Genomic DNA, 17,737 nt, shown 5'->3' with positions numbered 1-17,737 from the left:
GGAATCGATTGAATAAGGAAATAAGTTTTTTTGTATTACTTTAAGCTTTTGTTTGGGAATTTTTTACTGTTAAAATTTTATAATTTTTAAATATGTATTTTATTAACATAGTTAAGTTATGTCCACCTAAACAAAACAATTATTACTACTTAGTCTTTAAAATTTTTATAATTTTAAATGTATTATTGTTGAGTAGAATATAAGCCATATTTGGCCCAATGGGCTTGGTTTTAAATTTAAATAAATAAATAAAAAAAAATAAAAAAATTAAATCATATTTATAATTGATGGTTCGGAAAAGTTTTTAGGTGGTCAACTTTGACCCATTGCAGTGACACTTATATGCAATTTTTTTATCTATAAAGCTAATAAATTAAAAGTTTAACTATTTCTGTATTGATCTCCTAAGTTTCATACAGATCGCACCAGTAGTTAAAAAATAGAGTGCATTTTTCTATTATAATTATGAAGTACATGCTCAAATAAATCTCATCCTAAAAATATGCAACATTTTTTGCATTAATTGCATAGAGTATTGAGTAGAAGTGTAACTTGGCGTATACTTATTTTCTCTGTTTAAATTAATTATTAAGTATACGCAGTGATGGTACATTTCTAAATAATTTAATTGGGACACACAGTGGGTTCGTTAGAAGATATATATTTTCCAAACTACTGGAACAATTAAAATACTATATAAATGAACATTGTAGAGGAAGGACTAAACTTTAAGAAAACTAAACTTGAAACCCGCCTTTTTTAATACAACATGAGATAACAGGATATAAAAGAATATGAATATGCTTTATCAAATGTTGATCTAATTTTTTTTTTTAAATAACAAAATGAGTTAAAGCAGAAATATATGTAATAATTTACCATTATAATTCAAGACATATTTGTGTTTTACTCCTACAATTTTTATATTTATCATTGATTTTATTTAAATTTTCTGAACGCCTAGGTCCTTCTTTATAATATTTTTCACACTTAGCCATATTTGGCTAAGAAATATTATTTTGTTAACATCTCCAAATCTTTAAAAAACCAAATCATTGGTCATAATACATGAAATATCTTACTGTAAAAATACTTTGCATATGTATTATTAAATCTTTTATATTTGTTTATATAGTACATACATACTATATATTTTAATTATGTTAGTTTCTATTTTAATTAAACCTAAAAATATAAACAGATAGAAATCTGTATGAAACAGTTTTTAAAGGAAATAAAATCGATTCTTATTTTTTTTTTGTATTTATACTTATTTAGACAACATTAATGTATGTAAGTTTTCTAAGGCTTTTAATAAGAAATGCCAAGCAAAAGCTTTCAAAAACATCATTTCCTTTTCAATTTTCATTAAAAAGAGAAGAAAAAATATTCTGAAGAAAAAAAAAGAAGAAATTTTGCTTGTATTCAATCTGTCCTTATTAAGTATAAGTTTACAGTTACAGCTAGTAACATAAATTTACAAAAACACACATTCAGTCATATAAGAATATGCCCGATAGATTTAAATGTAACAAATACCAACTGGCAATAGTTACAAAGTGGCATTTGCAACATTCTACTTAGACTGAAGTCTACAGGTATAATAAAAAAAAGTACACTAAAAAGGTTTGCCATTATACTAAATATAGCTTTGTCTTTATACTAAAGCCAGTTTTGTCTTTATAATAAAGACAGTTTAGTCTGCAAGACGGTTTGGTTTTATACTAAATCTAACTTTGTATTTATGCTAAATATAGTTTTGTGTTTATACCAGTTTTGTCTTTATACTAAGGACTAAAGACAGTTTTGCCTTTATACTAAAGCTAGTTTTGTCTTTATATTAAATACTGTTTTGTCTTTATACTAAATTCATTTCTGGCATTATACTAGAGACAATTTTATTTTTATACTAAAGACAGTTTTGTCTTTATACAAGAGACAGTTTTATCTTTATACTAAATAGAGTTTTATCTTTATACTAAATAGAGTTTTATCTTTATACTAAAGACAATTTCATCTTTATACTAGAGACAGTTTTATCTTTATACTAGATACAGTTTTATCTTTATACTAAATACAGTTTTATTTTTATACTAAAGACTGTTTTATCTTTATACTAGAGACAGTTTTATCTTTATACTAAATACAGTTTTATTTTTATACTAAAGACTGTTTTATCTTTATACTAGAGACAGTTTTGTGTCTATACTAAAGACAGTTTAGTCTTTATACTAAAGACAGTTTAGTCTTTATACTAAATACAGTTTTGTCTAAAGACACTTATGTCTTTATACTAAATACTGTTTAGTTTTTATACTAAAGACAGTTTTGTTTTTATACTAAAGAGAGTTTAGTCTTTATACTAAAGACAGTTTTCTCTTTATACTAAAGACAGTTTTATCTTTATACTAAAGACAGTTTTATCTTTATACTAGATACAGTTTTATCTTTATACTAAAGCCATTTTTGAGTTTATACTAAAGACAGTTTTGTCTTTATACAAAATACAGTTTTGTCTTTATACTAAAGCCATTTTTGTGTTTATACTAAAGACAGTTTTATCTTTATACTAGATACAGTTTTATTTTTATACTAAATACAGTTTTGTCTTTATACTAAAGACAGTTTTATCTTTATACAAGAGACAGATTTATCTTTATACTAAAGACAATTTCATCTTTATACCAGAGACAGTTTTATCTTTATACTAAAGACAATTTCATCTTTATACTAGAGACAGTTTTATCTTTATACTAAAGACAGTTTTATCTTTATACTAAAGACTGTTTTATCTTTATACTAGAGACAGTTTTATCTTTATACTAAATACAGTTTTATTTTTATACTAAAGACAGTTTTATCTATATACTAGAGACAGTTTTATCTTTATACTAAAGATAGTTTTATCTTTATACTAGAAACAGTTTTATCTTTATACTTTATACTAAAGACTGTTTTATCTTTATACTAGACACAGTTTTATCTTTATACTAAAGGCATTTTTATCTTTATACTAAAGACAGTTTTATCTTTATACTAAAGACAGTTTTATCTTTATACTAGAGACAGTTTTATCTTTATACTAAAGACAGTTTTATCTTTATACTAAACACAGTTATATCTTTAAACTAAAGACAGTTATATCTTTATACTCAGTTCTATTTTTATACTAGAGACAGATACAGTTTTATCTTTATACTAAATACAGTTTTATCTTTATACTAAAGACAGTTTTATCTTTATACTAAGAACTGTTTTATCTTTATACTAAAGACAGTTTTGTCTTTATACTAAAGACAGTTTTGTCTTTATACTAAAGATAGTTTTATCGTTATACGAACGCCATTTTTATCTTTATACTAAACACAGTTTTTTGTTTATACTAAACACATTTTTGTGTTTATACTAAAGACAGTTTTATCTTTATACTAGAGACAGATACAGTTTTATCTTTATACTAAAGCCAGTTTTATCTTTATACTGAAGACAGTTTTGTGTTGTTTTCCAAGGGTGACATGAACTTCGGGGCAAGTACCTACATACTTTTTAATCATACACATGTAGTCACTTGTCTATATGTCTACAACAAATATTTGCACTATGGACCTCAAGACCACATTTACTGTTGGAAACTAAAATAATAAGCAAGAGGATTAAACTATTTTTGTTTAAAATATTAGGAGATAAAGAAGATTAAACAAAAATTAAATCAGTTTCTAAAATTGCTTTATAAAGAAGAATTATTGTTGCTACATAAAAAAAAAAATTGAGACATTTAAAAAATATTTCCAAATATTTTGCCAAAAACCATAGTGCTTTGCATGAAGCATAAAAACACACATAAATCTACAATATTTTACTTTAACAAGTACATGGTTTGTTAGACCGGCCTGTAACGAAGGAGAAAAAAAACTAAAATTAAATACAAAATTTAAGATCCCCCCTAAAGATTTGTTGTCAAAGATTTCACACCCAACTTGTGCATGCAAACACACAACACGAACGTGTTTGTTTATACTTTTATGTTCTCTTCGTTTTTGGTGCTGCAGTTGTTTACAATTTCTTGATGTTGCTTTTATTGTAGGAGTAGAGTAATACGTCCTCTTACACAAAATCCCTTGGAAAACACAAAACCCACTTGCTTACAGACATCACCAAATTTAGTATAACGATTACAACATAAGGGAAACGGATGTAAGCAAAAAAATAAATAAATGCTGACCAAAAAATGTTGAAAAAAAAACTGAAAATAACAAGGATGCTTAGACATGTACATTTTACTAAACTAATACACAGGTGTTGGTCTGTCTGGTTGATATGTGGTTTGTTTAAAAATTAAATATGTTTTTCTCTTTTTTATTATGTATTTATGTTGCTTATTTTAAGCAAACACTACAGAGAATTTTAATAAATAAATAAATAAACTTTTTAAAAAAAATTAAACATTTTGAAATTTAAATAATGGACAGGTATAAAATACTATGTAAATTAGAATGATGTAAATTTTTACTTATAGTCCTACCCCTACTGTTTAATTTTAAACAAATGCCAAACATTTTAATTTGATCCAGTAAATGATATTTTGAATGTTCTTTTTGTTTTGAGGGTTTTCGTTTAGTTGATTTTAGGTCATATTTGCTGAATGTGCTTCATATCAATTCAAAGTTATTTAAAGTAATTTTAGCTGAAATATCTTTTAGCTGAAGTATTCATTTTGTGAAACAAAGAAAAACTACATTTTGAATCTAACAATACACATTCTCATTGAAAGTTAAATAAATATTTCTGTACAAATTTTTAAACAACAAGTACAATTTATGTGCAACACACAACGAAAATAAAGAAACACCTAGTAATGCAAAAATATGTGTTAAATTGAGGTTTTTTTTTGTATAAGGAAATTAAGTTTGAAGGTTGTTTTGAAGCCAAATTTTGACTACATAAAGACCTACGAATGAAGGCAAACTTTGACTACATAAAGACCTATGATTGAAGGCAAACTTTGACTAAATAAAGACCTACGATTAAAGGCAAACTTTGAATAAATTAAGACCTACGATTGAAGCCAAACTTTGACTACATAAAGACTCATGATTGAAGCCAAACTTTTACTACATAAAGACCTACGATTGAAGGCAAACTTTGACTAAATAAATACCTGCGATTGAAGCCAAAATTTGGCTACATAAAGACCTACGATTGAAGCAAAACTTTGACTATATAAAGACCTACGATTAAAGGCAAACTTTGAATAAATTAAGACTCACAATTGAAGTCAAACTTTGACTACATAAAGACCTACGATTGAAGCCAAACTTTTCCACATAAAGACCTACGATTGAAGCCAAACTTTGCCACATAAAGACTCATGATTGAAGCCAAACTTTTACTACATAAAGACCTACGATTGAAGGCAAACTTTGACTACATAAACCTCCTACCATCGAAGCCAAAATATGACTATGATTTAAGCCAAACTTTGACTATGATTGAAGCCAAACTTAAACTACATAAAGACCTACCATCGAAGCCAAAATTTGACTATGATTGAAGCCAAACTTTGGCTACATAAAGACCTACAATTGAAGCCAAACTTGAACTACATGAAGACCTAAGATTGAAGCCAAACTTTGACTACATAAAGCTAAATTTTGACAACATAAAGACCTACGATTGAAGGCAAATTTTGACAACATAAAGACCTACGATTGAAGCCAAACTTTGACTACGATTGAAGACAATCTTTGACAACATAAATACCTACGATTGAATCCAAACTTTTACAAAATTAAGACCTACGATTGAAGCCTCAATTAGACTCGGTGCTGCTAACTTAACAATAATCGATTTTTATAAATGTTTCATCCTAATATTTTTGTGTAATTTATTATAACAATAAAATTAAATAATTCGAAATAAAGTTGTTGCTCCATATTCAAAAATAACCTCAACTATACACTTATCCTGTACCCCGACTATTTAGCATTATAATGAAATGCACAACAGCAAATTTATACAAAATGATTCTACTAGATATTGTATCTCTCTCGAACTCGTACTCGTACTGACTGCAACTGTTTACACGTTCATGTAGTCAGTGGCATCAGCAGCAGCATCATTCATGTACTTGTAACTTTTTAGTAAAATTATAAAAGGGAATAAAAAACGGAAATGGAGGTTCGTTTACAAATAGTTTTGTACGTGGTAATACGCTGTAGTTGGATTTTATTAGGGGCATTCACATGCTATTTTCCTAATATCAAGGACCAGGACATAGATATAAAAAATTCTTGATTGTATCGTCCTACTCGGTTGCCTAGGTCTTTTACACAGACTAGCGTCTTATAATCAGACTAGCGCCTTATACTCAGACTAGCGTCTTATATTCAGACTACCGTCTTATACACAGACTAGCGTCTTATACTCAGACTAGCGTCTTATACTCAGACTACCGTCTTGTACTCATACTACCATCTTATACTCAGACTAGCGTCTTATACTCAGACTAGCGCCTTATACTCAGACTAGCGTCTTATATTCAGACTACCGTGTTATACACAGACTACCGTCTTATACACAGACTACCGTCTTATACTCAGACTAGCGTCTTATACTCAGACTATCGTCATATACTCAGACTACCGTCTTATACTCAGACTAACGTCTTATACTCAGACTACTGTCTCATACTCAGACTACCGTGTTATACTCAGACTACTGTCTTATACTCAGACTACAGTGTTATACTCAGACTACCGTCTTATAGTCAGACTACCGTCTTATACTCAGACTAACGTCTTATACTCAGACTACCATCTTTAACTCAGACTACCGTCTAATACTCTGACAATCGTCTTATACTCAGACTATCGTGTTATACTTAGACTACCGTCTTATACTCAGACTACCGTCTTATACTCAGACTACCGTCTTATACTCAGACTACCGTCTTATACTCAGACTACCGTCTTATACTCAGACTACTGTCTTATACTCAGACTACTGTCTTATACTCAGACTAACGTCTTATACTCAGACTACCGTCTTTAACTCAGACTACCGTCTTATACTCAGACAATCGTCTTTTACTCAGACTATCGAGTTATACTTAGACTACCGTCTTATACTCAGACTACTGTCTTATACTCAGACTAACGTCTTATACTCAGACTACCGTCTTTAACTCAGACTACCGTCTTATACTCAGACTACCGTCTTTTACTCAGACTAGCGTCTTATACTCAGACTATCGTCATATACTCAGACTACCGTCTTAGACTCTGACGACAGTATGAAAGGATCATTTCACTGATTTACATTGAACACTCTTATTATATACATACATATAATAAGGCTTTTTTTGAATATTTTTATTTATATTTTATTTTTGGATAAATGCCAAACAAACTTTATAAAAATATGTAGGTAGGTGCGCTTTAAATACGTAAACGTGTAATACAACCGAATTGTTATCAAACTTTATTATCATCGTTAATTTTAACTGTATAAAAATTCCATAAATTCTTTTATAAAACTGCACATAATAATAATAATAAAGAGAGATCGGTTAAATAGTTACAATTCTTTGGAGAGCAAGAATACACAGCAACGTTAGTTGTATTTTATAATAAAATTTTATCCATTCATATGATAAACCAAAAAAAACTATTGTGAAATGAAATGTTATGAAAATATGTAATAATAATATGAATTCTTAAATTTATATTCAAAATTTAAATCGTTTCGTAATGATGTTAATTAATTATTTAAAATTGTTATAAAAATGCAGCATGCAGCATTTTTATGTTTTCATTATTGTCTATAAATTTAATTGCAAAATCTTGTAAATTAAAAAGCATTTTATAGCAGTCAGTGGCTGTATAATTATACAATTAATTGTTGCTGTCGTTTCTGTTTGGCTGCTAGCAAAATTTCCTTCGAAATTGAAGTGCATTCATTCCTTTTATATTAACATTGAGCACTATGAACTAATTAAATAAATTAAAAATAATATTGAAGGATAGCGTACGGCACTGTGGCTTGCAGTTGGGAATATGAAGGAGATTATTAGTGAAATGTGAAATGTAAATATTAATAATTTTTTTTTGAAAATATTATGAAATAAGTTTAGCTTCAATCTTAGGTCTTTATTAAATCCAAGTTTGATCTCAATTGTAGATCTTGATGTAGTCCAAGTTTGGTCTCAAACTTAATCTAATTGAAACTTGATCTTTATGTAGTCAAAATTTGCTTCAATCGTAAGTCTTTATGTAGTCAAGTTTGCTTCAATCGTGGGTCTTTATTTATTCAAAGTTTGCCTTCAATAGTGGGTCTTTATGTAGTCAAAGCCTGGTTTCAATCGTTGGTCTTTATGTAGTCAAAGTTTGCCTTCAATCGTAGGTCTTTATGTAGTGAAAGTTTGCCTTCAATCGTGGGTCTTTTTGTAGTCAAAGTTTGGTTTCCATCGTTGGTCTTTATGTAATCAAAGTTTGCCTTCAATCGTCAAAGTTTGGCTTCAATCCTGGGTCTTTATTTAGTCAAAGTTTTCCTTCAATCGTAGGTCTTTATGTAGTCAAAGTTTGCTTCAATCGTGGCTCTTTATTTAGTCGAAGTTTGCCTTCAATCGTGGGTCTTTATGTAGTCAAAGTTTGGTTTCAATCGTTGGTCTTTATGTAGTCAAAGTTTGCCTTCAATCGTAGGTCTTTATGTAGTCAAAGCCTGGCTTCAATCATAGCTCTTTATTTAGTCGAAGTTTGCCTTCAATCGTGGGTCTTTATGTAGTCAATGTTTGGCTTCAATCCTGGGTCTTTATTTAGTCAAAGTTTGCCTTCAATCGTAGGTCTTTATGTAGTCAAAAATTACTTCAATCATAGCTCTGTATTTAATCAAAGTTTGCCTTCAATCGTGGGTCTTTATGTAGTCAAAGTTTGGTTTCAATCGTAGGTCTTTATGTAGCCAAAGCCTGGCTTAAATCATAGCTCTTTATTTAATCAAAGTTTGCCTTCAATCGTGGGTCTTTATGTAGCCAAAGTTTGGTTTCAATCGTAGGTGTTTATTTAGTCAAAGTTTGCCTTCAATCATAGCTCTTTATTTAGTCAAAGTTTGCCTTCAATCGTGGGTCTTTATGTAGTCAAAGTTTGGTTTCAATCGTGGGGCTTTATGTAGTCAAAGTTTGGTTTCAATCGTAGGTGTTTATGTAGTCAAAGCATGGCTTCAATCATAACTCTTTATTTAGTCAAAGTTTTCCTTCAATCGTTGGTCTTTATTTAGTCAAAGTTTGCTTCAATCGTGTCTTTATTTAGTCAAAGTTTGCCTTCAATCGTAGGTCTTTATGCAGTCAGAGTTTGACTTCAATCGTAGGTCTTTATGTAGTCAAAGCCTGGCTTCAGTCATAGCTATTGATTTACTCAAAGTTTGCCTTCAATCGTGGGTCTTTATGCAGTCAAAGTTTGCCTTCAATCGTAGGTCTTTATTTAGTCAAAGTTTGCCTTCAATCGTGGGTCTTTATGTAGTCAAAGTTTGGTTTCAATCGTAGGTCTTTATGCAGTCAGAGTTTGACTTCAATCGTAGGTCTTTATGTAGTCAAAGCCTGGCTTCAGTCATAGCTATTGATTTACTCAAAGTTTGCCTTCAATCGTGGGTCTTTATGCAGTCAAAGTTTGCCTTCAATCGTAGGTCTTTATTTAGTCAAAGTTTGGTTTCAATCGTTGGTCTTTATTTAGTCAAAGTTTGCTTCAATCGTTTGTCTTTATTTAGTCAAAGTTTGCCTTCAATCGTAGGTCTTTATGCAGTCAAAGTTTGCCTTCAATCGTAGGTCTTTATGTAGTCAAAGCCAGGCTTCAATCATAGCTCTTTATTTACTCAAAGTTTGCCTTCAATCCTGGGTATTTATGCAGTCAAAGTTTGCCTTCAATCGTAGGTCTTAATGTAGTCAAAGTTTGCATTCAGTCGTAGGTCTTTATTTAGTCAAAGTTTGGTTTCAATCGTGGGTTTTTATTTAGTCAAAGTTTGGTTTCAATCGTAGGTCTTTACGCAGTCAAAGTTTGACTTCAAACGTAGGTCTTTATGTAGTCAAAGCCTGGCTTCAATCATAGCTCTTTATTTAGTCAAAGTTTGCCTTCAATCATAGGTCTTTGTTTAGTTGCCTTGCCAATCTCTAAGTCGATTCATCAATATCAAAAACTTTCGTTCGACTGAGTTTACGTTTGTTGAAAACAGAACAGCAAATGAATGATTATTACATTTCCATTCGCATAGTTAGAAACTGATAAAACGTTTACGCATTCGTTCGACTTTTCATCTGGCTCATCGTTCGCATAGAAGAGGAGTTAATGAAACCGTATTACGATTAAAAAAAGAACGAAAGCATTCATTTGATAGCGAGGAACAGTCCAATATTTTACTTTTCAGCCCATAGTACTGCATTGTTTACATAAAAATAAATTATAAAACTGTTGGAAAAATAGTTAGTGTAACATTTAATTTGAATTAATTGGAAAATGAAGAGCAACAGCAAACGTTTTATATTATTGATATGATAGCGACAATTCGAAATCTCACAATTGATAAAATAAATTGTATGTTCAATAAAGAAAAACATAAAAAATAGAATTTTAATGACCTTAAAAAAATATAAACCAAAAAGAATGCTACAAATGGCTGCATTGAATATTTAAAACCCCCTACTTGTAATCAACATACATTTTTTATTTACATAAATATTTCTATTACTTTCTTACAGATGCACACAAATCTTTTAATATTAATTTGGCGTCGTAAAATATCGCTTTTACTACTTGTTTCTTCCTTAATACTTTGTGGTCTTTGGACTTGGGCCTATTTGGATACAAAACAAACGTTTACCCAAAATTACATTGTAAGTCATTCAATAAACTCAGCTCTCAATTGTTGTAAAACTAATTTCTCAAAATTTTTTATTCAGAATTTACCCAGCGACAGCGAAGATTCTACACCCCGAGATTCCTACAAACACATTTATGTCTTGCAAAAACTGATTTCGCAGGCTAATCGCATTTTAAGATTTCAACAAAATCAAGATACCAACAACAAAAAGGACACCAATGTACAATATCATCCCAATAGTTTGGCAAATTCTGGTTTAACGCGTTTCGTTAAGCCCACCAAAAATCCACCCTCTATTGTTATAGAAGAGGCTTCGGCTCAAACGTTATCCTTGGTAGCCAGACGTAAGAAGTTGCCCATAGTTGGAGAAAGTTATCTGTTTGAAGAGGAACGTTTAAGGATTTTGGAAAATCAACAAAAGTCTCGCAACTCAGCCATGGATGATTTACAAAGTCAAATGGAAAATGATGCGCAAATGTTGTCGTCAGCGGAAAAGCAGACCCAGTATGAGCATGAACTGCAACGCATGGGTATACCCATGGTGGCTGGTATAGGTCCCGAGGGGGCCCGAGCACCCAATGAGCGTTTAGTGCATTTAGATCTAAAGGGAGCACCACCCAAGGTAGCTTATAGTACATTATAAATGGAAGGGGAAATATTATTATGAATTGTTTGATTTTAGCTTTCTTTTTTGAAAACTTTATTGCCGGTTTTAAAAACATTGGGAGCCACAGGCCTGTTAATCGAGTATGAAGATATGTTTCCCTTTGAGGGAAATATTTCAACACTATCTGCAAGAAATGCCTACAATCGTGAGGAACTTAAGGTGAGCTTAACTCGTTTTAAACCGTTTTTTAAAAATAATTATAAATCGATTTTTGTATTTCTCTTTGCAGGACTTTTTGGAGGCCTGTGCCGAGCATGGCTTCAATATAATACCTTTAGTACAAACTTTTGGTCACATGGAATACGCCCTAAAACTACAAGAGTTTGCCCACATGCGCGAATTGCCCGACAGTCCCCAGTCCATATGTCCCAGTCAAAAGCAATCGATGAATTTTATCGATGCCATGCTAACGCAAGTTATCGATTTTCATTTGCAATTGCAGCAGCCCAACATCGAGAAGATTCCCTTGAAAATGTCGCACATACATATTGGTTGTGATGAAGTATATCGTATGGGTGAGTGCACCCAGTGTAGACAGAAAACCAAAGGTGAATTATTTCTCAATCATGTGACCACCATTGCGCATTTCATACGCATGAAATGGCCCCAATTGAAAGTGATTATCTGGGATGACATGTTGAGGGGCATGACCTTGAGTGAAATGCAGCATTCGCAAATAGGCAACTATGTGGAACCCATGATTTGGGTTTATATCAACGATATCTACCGTTTTATACCGCCCATGTTATGGGAAAGATATACACGGGTATTTCCCACCGCCTGGGCTGCATCAGCATTTAAAGGAGCTTTTGGTGAAAGCTTAATGATACCACCCATACAAAGGCATTTAGAAAATAATATACGCTGGTTGGCCGTTATAGCCAAGGAGGGCGCCAGATTCTCTAAAGGTTTTCAGGGTTTAGCCCTAACCGGCTGGCAACGTTATGATCATTTTGCTGTTCTATGTGAACTTCTACCGACTGGCATGCCCAGTTTAATGGTATCACTATCAACCGTTTCGCGTGGCTATTTCAATACCAACCCCAAAGAAAATGATTTACTGAAAGTTTTACAATGCGTCTATCAATTGGACAAACGACGTTCTGGCCATCCCTGGTTGGAGTTGCAGCCAAACTCTCATCATAATCAATTATTTTCGACTTGTGTATATTTGGGTCATCAGTTTTATAAATTCTCTTTGAGGTTGTTTGACATGTTGAGTGAAATCGAAGTGTATTTGCAACAGGTACAAGAGAAGAGCGCTTGGATGTCTGACTATAATGTACGGCACAATTTCACATCAACAATAAGGGTGCATGAGCTGACACACAAGACACCCATTTACATTAGTGAACTACAGGGTATGGCCAGGCAGGCCAATGAATTGTTATACGAAACATATGATGAGGTAAGCAAAACAAATATGAAATGAAAATGTAATACAAAAATCATGATTTCTTTTCGATTGCGAAAAGTTTAACATTTAAATAAAATAAAACAGAACTAGAACAGAACTAGAACAGAACTAGAACAGAACTAGAACAGAACTAGAACAGAACTAGAACAGAACTAGAACAGAACTAGAACAGAACTAGAACAGAACTAGAACAGAACTAGAACAGAACTAGAACAGAACTAGAACAGAACTAGAACAGAACTAGAACAGAACTAGAACAGAACTAGAACAGAACTAGAACAGAACTAGAACAGAACTAGAACAGAACTAGAACAGAACTAGAACAGAACTAGAACAGAACTAGAACAGAACTAGAACAGAACTAGAACAGAACTAGAACAGAACTAGAACAGAACTAGAACAGAACTAGAACAGAACTAGAACAGAACTAGAACAGAACTAGAACAGAACTAGAACAGAACTAGAACAGAACTAGAACAGAACTAGAACAGAACTAGAACAGAACTAGAACAGAACTAGAACAGAACTAGAACAGAACTAGCACAGAACTAGAACAGAACTAGAACAGAACTAGAACAGAACTAGAACAGAACTAGAACAGAACTAGAACAGAACTAGAACAGAACTAGAACAGAACTAGAACAGAACTAGAACAGAACTAGAACAGAACTAGAACAGAACTAGAACAGAACTAGAACAGAACTAGAACAGAACTAGAACAGAACTAGAACAGAACTAGAACAGAACTAGAACAGAACTAGAACAGAACTAGAACAGAACTAGAACAGAACTAGAACAGAACTAGAACAGAACTAGAACAGAACTAGAACAGAACTAGAACAGAACTAGAACAGAACTAGAACAGAACAGAACTAGAACAGAACTAGAACAGAACTAGAACAGCACTAGAACAGAACTAGAACAGAACAGAACTAGAACAGAACAGAACAGAACTAGAACAGAACTAGAACAGAACAGAACTAGAACAGAACTAGAACAGAACTAGAACAGAACTAGAACAGAACTAGAACAGAACTAGAACAGAACTAGAACAGAACTAGAACAGAACTAGAACAGAACTAGAACAGAACTAGAACAGAACTAGAACAGAACTAGAACAGAACTAGAACAGAACTAGAACAGAATTAGAACAGAACTAGAACAGAACTAGAACAGAACTAGAACAGAACTAGAACAGAACTAGAACAGAACAAGAACAGAACTAGAACAGAACTAGAATAGAACTAGAACAGAACTAGAACAGAACTAGAACAGAACTAGAACTAGAACAGAACAGAACTAGAACAGAACTAGAACAGAACTAGAACAGAACTAGAACAGAACTAGAACATAACTAGAACAGAACTAGAACATAACTAGAACAGAACTAGAACATAACTAGAACAGAACTAGAACAGAACTAGAACTAGAACAGAACTAGAACAGAACTAGAACAGAACTAGAACAGAACTAGAACAGAACTAGAACAGAACTAGAACAGAACTAGAACAGAACTAGAACAGAACTAGAACAGAACTAGAACAGAACTAGAACAGAACTAGAACAGAACTAGAACAGAACTAGAACAGAACTAGAACAGAACTAGAACAGAACTAGAACAGAACTAGAACAGAACTAGAACAGAACTAGAACAGAACTAGAACAGAACTAGAACAGAACTAGAACAGAACTAGAACAGAACTAGAACAGAACTAGAACAGAACTAGAACAGAACTAGAACAGAACTAGAACAGAACTAGAACAGAACTAGAACAGAACTAGAACAGAACTAGAACAGAACTAGAACAGAACTAGAACAGAACTAGAACAGAACTAGAACAGAACTAGAACAGAACTAGAACAGAACTAGAACAGAACTAGAACAGAACTAGAACAGAACTAGAACAGAACTAGAACAGAACTAGAACTAGAACAGAACTAGAACTAGAACAGAACTAGAACAGAACTAGAACAGAACTAGAACAGAACTAGAACAGAACTAGAACAGAACTAGAACAGAACTAGAACAGAACTAGAACAGAACTAGAACAGAACTAGAACAGAACTAGAACAGAACTAGAACAGAACTAGAACAGAACTAGAACAGAACTAGAACAGAACTAGAACAGAACTAGAACAGAACTAGAACAGAACTAGAACAGAACTAGAACAGAACTAGAACAGAACTAGAACAGAACTAGAACAGAACTAGAACAGAACTAGAACAGAACTAGAACAGAACTAGAACAGAACTAGAACAGAACTAGAACAGAACTAGAACAGAACTAGAACAGAACTAGAACAGAACTAGAACAGAACTAGAACAGAACTAGAACAGAACTAGAACAGAACTAGAACAGAACTAGAACAGAACTAGAACAGAACTAGAACAGAACTAGAACAGAACTAGAACAGAACTAGAACAGAACTAGAACAGAACTAGAACAGAACTAGAACAGAACTAGAACAGAACAGAACTAGAACAGAACTAGAACACAACTAAACTAGAAAATTGTATTAAAATTTATCAAGGTCTGCATTCGAATTAACATTTGACTATAATTCCTCTATAACTCAAATTAACGAATTAAAAATGTGATAAAATAAACAAAAACTAATGCCAAACCACCTTTTTTTTCGTAATAATATCAAATTTATTACATTTCCCGTTACCTCAGTGATAATGTTAAATAAACAAAACAAAATAATTTATTATTATACCAATTTCCTCTGTTTGCCTCTTTTACCCCAGTTTACTATTGCCGAATTTATCGAACAGTCAATTTATCCAACTATTGGTTCATTACAACGTCATTTAGCCAATGCTCAATTACTCTTGCAACCCAATACTTGGCCACAACGTCCTTTGCCAATAGCTCAGGCTTTGCATGATTTAAATTTAATACCCAATAATCCACAACAACAGCAGCAACAACAACAACAGCATCACCAGCAACAGCTACAACAATATCAACAACAGCATCTACAATATCAACAGCAACACCATCATCAGCATCATGCAACAAATTGAAGCACATATTCATTCACTCACCTCTTTTGCATAGAATGTATTAATGTCTTCCGCAAACTCCACACATGCAGACAGAGCAAACAACGGCAGTAGAAGAAACGGCGTTTAATTAAATTTAGTCGAAAATGTTAACATTAAAGGAAATCATTATTATTATCATACATTTAGCCAAAATTAAAAATACACATCTGCTCAAAATAATAGATACACCAAAATTTATTTTTTAAAAACGAAAAAAAATAATGGTATATTGTAAAATTATAAAAAAAATTCAGTCGATTTTTATTTATAGTTAAAAGGAGAGTAAAAAACAAAAACAAAATATTTCATAATTAATAATAAATATTATAAAGTAAATTAAATTTCTTAAATTTCGAAAAATTTGGTGCTCATAATAATAGATACATTTTTAAAAATTCTTATTAAACAAAAGCTAATAAATTTTATCTTAAAAAAATTAGTTTATTATTAAAGTAAAGCTAGTATCCAGTATATCCACCTTTGTTTTGTAAAACTTTCTCCACTCTTCTGGGCATACTGGATATCAAGTTCTGACACTTCTCCAATGGAATCTCGTACCATATTTTTTGCGTTTTCTCCCATAAATCGTCTTTATTTTTGAAAACTTCCTTCGAAAGCCTTATCTTTAATTCACTCCACAAGTTTTCTATTGGGTTTAAATCAGGGGATTGGCTGGGCCAGCTTAAAACAGGTACGTTATTCTCCAAGAACCAGTTTTTAACTAATCTTGAACTATGTTTTGGGTCGTTGTCCTGCTGGAATGTCCATATTAATGGCATATTTTCCGATGCATATGGAAGCATTACGTTTTCCAATATGTCTCTATACCCACTAGCATTCATGGTATCTTCTATTCGGAATATCGGACCAACACCATTCCATGAAAAGCAACCCCAAACCATTATGTTTCCCCCGCCATGTTTTACCGTCTTTTTTGTAAATTTAACGTGGAATTCTTTTCCTTTTGGTCGGCGTACATTTCTTTGGCAGTCGTTTCCAAACAAATTTATTTTTGTTTCGTCGCTCCATAAAATATTTCTCCATTTTTTTTCGCCTTCACACCCGGACCATTGTAAGTGCTCTTTAGCAAATTCTAATCTTGTCTTGATATTTTTTTGGCGCATTAGTGGCACTTTTCTGGCAATTCTTCCCGGCAATTTAGCTTGTAAAAGACGACGACGAACTGTTTGTGGACTGATTTCGTTACATAGCTCCGCAGAAATAGCTTTCGATGATATGAAAGGGTCTTTTTTAACCATAAGGACGATCCGCCTATCTGTTTCTGGACTGGTTTTCTTTGGTCTACAGCGAGTTTCTCTTTTTTGTTTTTTAGATAAAGCATTTTGGACAAAATGTAAAGATCTTCCTATGCTCTTTGCTATTTCCCGTAATGATTTTCCTTGATTTCTCATCGTTTGAACAATTTTTTTCTCATCTTCGGTACAATGATGATTTCGTCCCATTTTCTTCAAAAGAGTCCTATTTTTTATAAAATTGTTGCTAAAATTTAAATTATACTTACTGTTTCACGTAAATAGGAACAAAAAATTGCACAAAAAAAAAATTGTATATAAACAAATTACAAATTACTGATGTGTATCTATTTTTATGAGCAAATAATTTTTTGTAATTCAAATAAATTCGTTTTTAAAAATCAACATGAAAGCAAATAGTTGCCAGATTTTTGACTGACATGACATTGCCAGATAGAAATTTTAATAATATGATGTATTCTTAA

General features: G+C 31.9%; 1 protein-coding gene across 2 annotated transcripts in view; it reads left to right on the top strand.

Annotated features, from left to right (window-relative positions):
- The window catches only part of LOC135956513 (hexosaminidase D), a 117,086-nt gene extending 100,838 nt beyond the window's left edge, over positions 1-16,248 (top strand). The window contains exons 2-6 of one of the 2 annotated variants that reach the window (XM_065507052.1): positions 10,742-10,876; positions 10,943-11,485; positions 11,546-11,689; positions 11,760-12,938; positions 15,700-16,248. In XM_065507052.1, coding sequence (XP_065363124.1) covers positions 10,742-10,876; positions 10,943-11,485; positions 11,546-11,689; positions 11,760-12,938; positions 15,700-15,978 — 2,280 coding nt within the window. In that variant the 3' untranslated portion in view covers positions 15,979-16,248. The remainder of the gene's footprint in view (positions 1-10,741; positions 10,877-10,942; positions 11,486-11,545; positions 11,690-11,759; positions 12,939-15,699) is intronic. The other variant, XM_065507043.1, reaches the window with a different exon arrangement.
- The last annotated feature ends 1,489 nt before the right edge of the window (positions 16,249-17,737 follow it).

Source organism: Calliphora vicina, chromosome 1 (genome assembly GCF_958450345.1).
Source record: "Calliphora vicina chromosome 1, idCalVici1.1, whole genome shotgun sequence".
In the NCBI taxonomy this organism is placed as follows: domain Eukaryota; kingdom Metazoa; phylum Arthropoda; class Insecta; order Diptera; family Calliphoridae; genus Calliphora; species Calliphora vicina.
The sequence above is the reverse complement of the archived record's forward strand: the minus strand, read 5'-3'. Positions and strand labels throughout refer to the sequence as shown.